General features: G+C 49.2%; 1 protein-coding gene across 3 annotated transcripts in view; it reads left to right on the top strand.

The window, feature by feature from the left end:
- The first annotated feature begins 4326 nt into the window (after window positions 1-4326).
- Window positions 4327-8392, top strand: part of USP13 (ubiquitin specific peptidase 13) — a 68186-nt gene continuing 64120 nt past the window's right edge. The window contains exon 1 of one of the 3 annotated variants that reach the window (XM_083442055.1): window positions 4327-4683. In XM_083442055.1, the coding sequence (XP_083298181.1) occupies window positions 4570-4683 (114 nt within the window). In that variant the 5' untranslated portion in view covers window positions 4327-4569. The remainder of the gene's footprint in view (window positions 4684-8392) is intronic. The other 2 variants (XM_083442056.1, XR_014511722.1) reach the window with 2 other exon arrangements.

The following is an 8392-nucleotide window of genomic DNA, read 5'->3' as shown; positions in this document are numbered from 1 at the left end:
TATGCTGTCGCCCAGTATTCCGACACCTCATTCTGCGTAAGGAAATGCATAGCTTAGCCCTGCCTCCTAAGTGTGATGTTTTTGCCTACTTTTGTAGGAAGATGCTACTAGCGGTTGTTTGGGACCACTAGAGGGCAGCCCTGTCTTTCTACATCACAGTGTGGCCAAAATAACTAACAGCAGCATAGGGCGAAGCTCTCCAGCCTTTGCTGTGCCCTGCCCCACACTATTTCCTGCGGCTGTGCAACCTGCATCCTTTCCAAAGTTTGATGCCATTGCTGTTCTCTCTCACAAACTACACAGACCGTGCCTAGTTCCCTCTCCATCACCTGCCCTGCTCCTCACATGGATAAGCCTGTACCAGAACAAATAACACTCCACAGACAACCAGGGTTGTATCGAGTGATTGGTTTTGGCTAGAGAGTCTGGGTTCAAATCCATGTTCTGCGATGAAGCTCACTCAGTGGCCCTGATTCTTGGAGGGATAACATCAGCCGGGGCGCAGGCAGCGGAGGACCCCGCAACGTATCCGTACTCCTTCCTGGAGGAAGGTGGGATTAAAATATATGCAATGTCATTGGGGCCTTATCAGATAGGTGCTTTTAGTAGCCTCCCTGTTATACCAGGTTAGTTGAGTCACCCGTGTCCTCTTAAGTCAGCTGCCCTCCTGATGCTGTTAGACCCCCAACTTGGAATAGCTCAGTCGGTAAAGGTAAAGGGAACCCTGACCATTAGGTCCAGTCGTGACTGACTCGGGTTGTGGCGTTCATCTCGCTTTATTGGCCGAGGGAGCCGGCGTACAGCTTCCAGGCCATGTGGCCAGCATGACTAAGCCGCTTCTGGCAAAACCAGAGCAGCGCACGGAAACACCGTTTACCTTCCCGCCTGAGTGGTACCTATTTATCTACTTGCACTTTGATTTCGAACTGCTAGGTTGGCAGGAGCAGGGACCGAGGAACTGGAGCTCACCCCATCGCGGGGATTTGAACCACCGACCTGATCGGCAAGCCCCAGGCTCTCTTAATTTGTGGATTGTAGGTTAGAGCCCCAGTTAAAAAATTCTTGCGCTGCAGAGGGTTGGACTAGATGACCCTTGAGGTCCCTCCAACGCTTGCTTGATTCTGCTTGCCTTGGGGCTGAGATCTACAGGGGAGGCCCTGCTGGTAGTTTCGTGGCCATGTGAGGTTCATGGTGTGGAGGTATGTGAGAGCCTTTTCTGTGGTGGCCCCTAGAGTGTGGCATGCTCTCCCTCTGCATGTGGTGGTGTTACTGTATACATGTTGGCATCACGTCAAGGCACACTGTTTTTTGCACAGAGCTTTGCTGGTGGAAGTTGTTACTGCTCACCATGTGCCTAACCCTCTGTGCAGCCATGTGGCAGAGGGCAGGCCACATACAGCCTATGAATAAACAAACCCCAACCAGCATGGCTACCGTATCTAAGACAATCTGGAGGGCCAGAAGTTCCCGATTCCTGCTCTTAAGTGGTAAAGAGACCTTTAGCCAAAATGTGCAGAGGGGTTTACTACTACAGGTTAAAAAAAAAAAAGGTAAACTACAAGTAAACTCTTCGGACACAGGGCCACATTCACATGTAATTACAGGCCTGGATTCTTGGCTTAATAAACCATACTTTGCATACTGTAGCAGCAAAACAACTGGGGAGAAGCCAAGCAGCTGCAATCTCCCAGAGCACATATAATCATGCTAAGGTACTGTACGTTTTTGCTCAACATGAACTGCGAATCAGGCCATTGCATACTAAGCCAAAATTTATAAGCTGTGTCAGAATGAAGTCTAGTTCACGTTATATTTTGATGTGCTAAAACCAAACAAAGGTGAATTTTACCACCATTTGGCATGGTTATTATTTCGTTCGAATCCATACACTAGCTCTCCCCAGGGGAAGATGTCCCCTCCAACAATGCAATCCCTGTACCAGATTTTATTACTGTTCAGAAAAGAACATGTTAATCAGCTGTGACTCTCCTTAAAGGGACAGGCGGCTTTCGAGGTACAACTGAGGGACCAATAGCACACACACGTGTATTGGCTTTAGCAGCAAGAGATTTTCACAAGTGTGTCACACACATTGATCACATTGGGCAATTCTCAGCCAAATGTGTGAACTCTTTCCATTGAAAAGCATTGGCTTGGAGCTGATCTCCCAGGAAGCGGAGTTAGCCAATGCTTTTCAATGGAAAGAGTTCACACATTTGGCTGAGAATTGCCCAGCACTGACCCAGCAACCAAGTGTGCAAGCAAAATCACATGACCTATAATGGTTTTTGGTGTTTACCTATAATCTGTAGAATTACCGTATTTTTCGCTCTATAACATGCACCCGACCATAACACGCACGTAGTTTTTAGAGGAGGAAAATCCGTAGGCATGCCACCCGTAGGCATTCCCTCCATAACACGCACAGACATTTCCCCTTACTTTCTAGGAGGAAAAAAGTGAGTGTTATGGTGCAAAAAATACGGTAAGTGTCTCTGTGGTCAGCAATAGCCTGAAATTACTGCATCAGCTTCTTTTCTGTGTATGTGTGGATCTTGCTGAGATCTTGGCAACAACTGATTAATGAGTATTAGGATGTCCCAGAGTTTCCTCCTTTTTCCTGATTGTTTTTAAAAATCACATAAAAAGAGGCTATTAAAAGCAGTCTGTTATCTCAACAGGATTTCTCTTCCAGCCCTCCTCTCTGGTAAAACATTAAAGTAAAGGTAAAGGTACCCCTGCCCGTACGGGCCAGTCTTGACAGACTCTAGGGTTGTGCGCCCATCTCACTCAAAGAGGCCGGGGGCCAGCGCTGTCCGAAGACACTTCCGGGTCACGTGGCCAGCGTGACAAAGCCGCATCTGGCGAGCCAGAGCCGCACACGGAAACGCCGTTTACCTTCCCGCTAGTAAGCGGTCCCTATTTATCTACTTGCACCCAGGGGTGCTTTCGAACTGCTAGGTTGGCAGGCGCTGGGACCGAACAGCGGGAGCGCACTCAATGCTTAATAACAACATCAACATGAGAATGAGTATTTCATTTTGTTAACTGAATTTCCAGCTCACCCTTCACCAAAAGGTTGTAGGGCTCATTCCTTGCATACAAAAACGCAATTAAAGCCCCACTTGTACTATATATCAAAAGCAATATTATGTCACATTCAGTAGTCGTGATTCAGCACAAAATCCTGGGAGTTGTTGGGAAACCCCTAGTCCCCCTTCCGGAGTGACAACTGGTAGTCAACCTCTCTTCCCAGCCAACTCTGCGAATCTTTGGGCAGAGCCACAGCAGCTGTTTAAAGTGGTATAATTCTGCTTTCAAATGTACAGTGTGGACAGGGCCTAAAACAGTGAGCAGCAATCCCAAACCACAATCCATACAACAGGTTTTGTGGAGGGCACTCTCCATGAAAACCCCGCAACCAGTTCTTCAGTGCCCAAAGGCCAGAATAAACGGGTGAACCTTCAGCAAGCCACAGGAATTGAAAAGGGTTGGAGATGTGTTATTGGGGCCACCACTGAAAAGGCTCTCCCAGGAGCCACCGGCTGGCCCCCAAACCTCCGACAGCAGGGACGACGATGACGGCGACCCACAGCTGTGTCACCTTTTAAGCTTTCCTCCCTGTATGAGACCTGGGTTCCCCACACCTTTTTCCTCTTCCTATACTTAACCAAGCGGGTATTTCACTTCATTTCATTTGTTCCCTTTTAATTTGTATACCACCTTTTCTATATTACTATATGCAAGGCGGTTTTCAAGCTGAAACAAACAACAAAATAGACAGCAAAAACCACCTACGTCATAACAATCTGATCCAATGCCCAAAAGTCACAATGGCTTTAAAACAAACAACTTGTATCAAATAAAGCCATATTCAACAATCCATATTCAGCAACGAAATAAAATTAAATATCAGCAAGCAATAATGAGGCAGTTTACATTGGTCAGCTACAATAAAATTACTAAACTGTAGTCAGTAAAAAGGACGGCAAGTCACAACGCATAACATACTACACAACATACAAAGCCATGGAAAAGGATCCAATTGAGAAACAAGGAGGCACAACTTGGAAAACTATTATTTTTTAAAAATATATCCCTGAACTCCTCTCTTCCCAGATGCTTCCGCTGTTCCCAAAGTCTGGGAAAGGCTCCTTGGGCAGGTGGAAACAGCCATTGCCTGATGGGCAGCAGAAAGTCTCCTTAAACACCCCCCATGCCCTGAGTTGGGGTTGAAGAAGGAGGAGGAAAAGGGCGCCTCGGGGCATGTGCAGAGCTCCGGAGAGCGGGATTCCCTGGGCGTGGCCGCAGCTGGTTCCGCGAGCCCCGGCACCTCTCCCGGGGCGGGGCAGCCCTCTTCCCCCCGCCGCTGCCATTGGGTTAAAAATAGCGGCTCGGCGCGGCTCTCCTCCCCTCCGGGAGGGCGGGCAGGCCGGCCTGGGCTGCGCTCCTTCTCCGCCTCCTCCTCCTGCTCCTCCGCGGGGCTCGGCCGGCTGCGCTCCTCTCTGCTGACCCAGCGGCGGGAGCCTGGAGCCGGGCGCGCTCTCGGGAAGCGGCCGGCAGTCGCAGATGGCGGCGGGGGACGTGGGCGAGCTGCTGGTGCCCTACATGCCCACGATCCGGGTGCCCAAGGCCGGCGACCGCGTCTACAAGACCGAGTGCTCCTTCTCCTACGACTCGCCCGTAAGTGAGGCTCCTCGCCCGGCAAGAAGGGGGTCCCTCCTGCTCTTCCTTCTTGCTTGCGCCCTCCGCCCCCCAAGTCCCCACATTATTATTATTATTATTATTCCCCACCCAAAGCTCTCCACCAGTCCGCCCTTCCCACTTCTCGTAGGCTCCTCCGCCCTCTTCTTCCTCCCCCTCCCCACTTTTCATAGGGTCCTCGGCCCCACAGGGTGTTGGCATCCCTCCTCGGCCCCCCCCCCAGCGCTGTTTTAGCCCTCAACCCCCTTCTTAGGGTGCCCCGTTGGCTCCCGGTAGCCCCAGAGAAGATGCCCCCATTGCCTCACCCACGTCCCTCTATTCTACTTAGTAGGGCCCCTTCCCATCACCCCATATCCCGTCTGTTTCCACTTAGGGTGCTTCTCCCCTTACCCCTTATCCCTATCTTCTACTTAGTAGTGTGCCCCCCCCCCCACAATATCCCTCTCCTGTTCTACTTAGTAGCCTACTCCTAGGGGCTAAGGTCCCTTTGCCTCCCCCAATAAAACATTTGAAGGTATCCCACCCCAGTTGATGGGCATTGCCGTTCAAATGGTGTGTGTGTGTGTGTAGTGATCGATTATGTGGGGCAGGGCTTGCCTGCCCCCCCCAATATTTTATTCAAGTTGGCACCCCCGGTTCTGCTTAGTAGGGTGCCTGCCCCCCCCTCAATATCCCTCTGGTCTTCCCCAATTCCTCACATCCTTCTGTTAGCAGGTCAGGTCTTCTATTTTGTAGGGCCTGTATTCCCAAGGAGCTCTATGCTGCCATCCGCCCCACCCCATAGGGCCATAGGTTTTCCCTCTTGACAATTAGTTCCCCAAGTTTGGGTCTGTCGTTGCTGTCGACCCTCAAGCTTTTTCTCTTTGGTTCCTTTGTAGCTTCTCATGATGCTCCTAGGCCTGTTGCCTCAATTTCTAACGCTCCACTGTTACTATCTTGGTCTTTCCCGTGTGGGTCCAGAGGCGGATTTAGCAGTGGCTACGCGGGTGGCGCTGTGGGTTAAACCACAGAGCCTAGGACTTGCCGATCAGAAGGTCGGCGGTTCGAATCCCCTTGTCGGGGTGAGCTCCTGTTGCTCGGTCCCTGCTCCTGCCAACCTAGCAGTTCAAAAGCAAGTCAAAGTGCAAGTAGATAAATAGGTACCTCTCCAGCGGGAAGGTAAACAGAGTTTCCATGCGCTGCTCTGGTTCGCCAAAAGCGGCTTAGTCATGCTGGCCACATGACCTGGAAGCTGTACGCCGGCTCCCTCAGCCAATAAAGCGAGATGAGTGCCGCAACCCCAGAGTCGTTCACGACTGGACCTAATGGTCAGGGGTCCCTTTACCTTTACTTCAGCCTGACACCCCCTCAGTATCTGGGTCAATGGGTTACTCCCTCCATGCCTTTGTACTGTCCCTCAACCTCTCATGGTCCTCATTGCCCCTTAACAACCCCCCCTTTTTTCATAGCTCCCACCTTGAAACTTGGGAGTTTGCAAACTGTCTCTCTCAGCATCTACCTGGATTCACGGAGTGTCCTCTGATATATTCAGGTTGCCTCTCACTTCCCAATTCTACCTGTTTCCCCAGCTGCACCCCCAATTTCCGGTGCCTAGGCTAGTTGAATAGTGTCCCCCCGTACATTCCATAATTGGTACCGGTTGCAATGTCTCCCCCACCTATGGCAACTTAAATAAGTCCTGCCTGTGGCTACATAACCCAGAATGCACCACTCTTTTGCTGCCAGTCTGTGCCCTCCTCCTTGACTGCATAATACCCCCCTTCACCCCCAATCCACTGTGCTCCTTACCTGCAAGCCTACCCCTTTAATTCACCCTTAGGCAGCTCTCTCTTAATATTCTCCCCAAAACTGGAAAAATATTTTAGGTTTGACAACAAAATAGAACCTCCATCTTCAGTGGCAGCCGGATACTGAAAACCAGGTGCTGGGGTTCAACTCCGTGTTGTTATTGTTGTTATATTCATTGCCTGCTTTTCACCTGTAAGTCCCAGGGAAGGTTTTTAAGTCAGAATTAAAAATAGTTAAAACAGATCACAGGAATAGGGTGGATTGCCTCTTGCCTACTTCACACACTTGTAATGGCTCATTGTAACACTTCCTTGGTGTGCAGAAGGTTCCTGGTACCTCCAGAGCTGGATAGGAAAGAACCATGTCTGAACGCTTGCTGCCAGTCAGTGCAGACAGCAAAGGTTTAGATGGAAGGCAGTTTCTGTGCAGGAAATAGCATACAAATCCATAATTGGGTTGTTTCATGTGATGACTGAACATGTGTATGTTTTGCTGTGTTATATTTTAGGATGCATGATTGCTTTCTGCGTTGGAAATGTTGCAATGTTTGAAAGAGTTCCGGGTAGCCCTTCTCCTTGGAAGATAGAAATTCGCCCCCGTTTCCCAGTGATAAAGCTGCTTTCATGCTGCCTGGAGCGCAGTGTTTGTATGTCTACATTTAGGAGCTGCTGGATTTAGCAACATAGAAGTGTTTGTATTTTGGGAGTGGGGTGGGGGGTGGGCGGGATGCAGCAACTGTGCAACTGCCAACTGGGATTTCCTGAAGGCCCCCCCCCCCTCCATTTCTTCGCATTGCAAAGTGCAAGTGGCTTGGGATAGTGAGGGCTGCAGGTGTAAATTCTCCTTTTAAAATTAGCTTGAACCAGACTTGCTTTTCCAGTGCAGCTGAAACTAAAGACCACAAAGTGGATATTGAGTAGGTTTACTTCTCCAGGAAAAAAGTTTTCCAAAGTTCTTGGGTCTCCAAGTCTGGCGTTCTTATTTTACTTTGCGATCTTGATTTACAGCTAGTCTGTCACAGCTGAACAGAGGGCACGTTGCTGGCTGGTTTCATATGAACCTCGTGTTCTTCCTCCCTCAGGGATTTTGAAATAATTGATTAGACACAGATACTTTTTCATCCTCTGGGGTCTCTTGCTAGCCTTCTGGCCGGCCTTCTGTAACTTGGCAGAGCCTTCTGTACAGTGCTTACTTGCACACTTTTATGGAGAGTGGCACAATTCACAGGCCCAATATAATTCTAATTAATAAACACACAGATAGGCACACAGTGCTTATGTTCCTTTTAATTAATCTGTGATTATGTTTAATCACTCCCCTGGTTCCTAATTTGCTTATGTGTGTGTGTGTGTGTGTGTGTGTGTGTGTGTTTGCCTGCCTTAGTGTAGCAAACAGCAGTTTGCAGGGGTGATATAGCTCTGCGAAAGTCTTGAACCAGCTGCACCCCTTGCTTCAATCCAATTTGGAACGACGTACAGTATTGTTAGCTGCTTTTAAATGAAAATTAAAATGCCTAGAAATTTGGCAACAGATTATGTATTAGAAGCTACATAAATACTTTGGAGTTGGGTGAAATACCTTCTCTACCATTTGTTATTGATCTGGTTTGCATGTACAGAATTCTGGTTAAAGGGTGTCCGCACTGAGTGATCACAAGTTCAGGGTTCTAATTTACCTGTCCGCAGATATTTGCCCAGCACTTTCTGTGGGGGTTTGATTGTCCTTATTCAGCACATCCTTACAGGTCTTGAGCTTGCTGTGTCCCACGGCCTGTCTGCATTGCAGCAGCAGACAACAGCAGGCCCAGCATAATCTGAAAGTGTTCTGTTGGCATCTAAGTTGGGCAACACCTGTCACAAGATTTCAGTGGCTCCGACAGGCACTGAACGGCGTATATGCA

Source organism: Podarcis tiliguerta (assembly GCF_965153285.1).
Source record: "Podarcis tiliguerta genome assembly, chromosome: 5".
Lineage (NCBI taxonomy): Eukaryota > Metazoa > Chordata > Lepidosauria > Squamata > Lacertidae > Podarcis > Podarcis tiliguerta.
The sequence above is the reverse complement of the archived record's forward strand: the minus strand, read 5'-3'. Positions and strand labels throughout refer to the sequence as shown.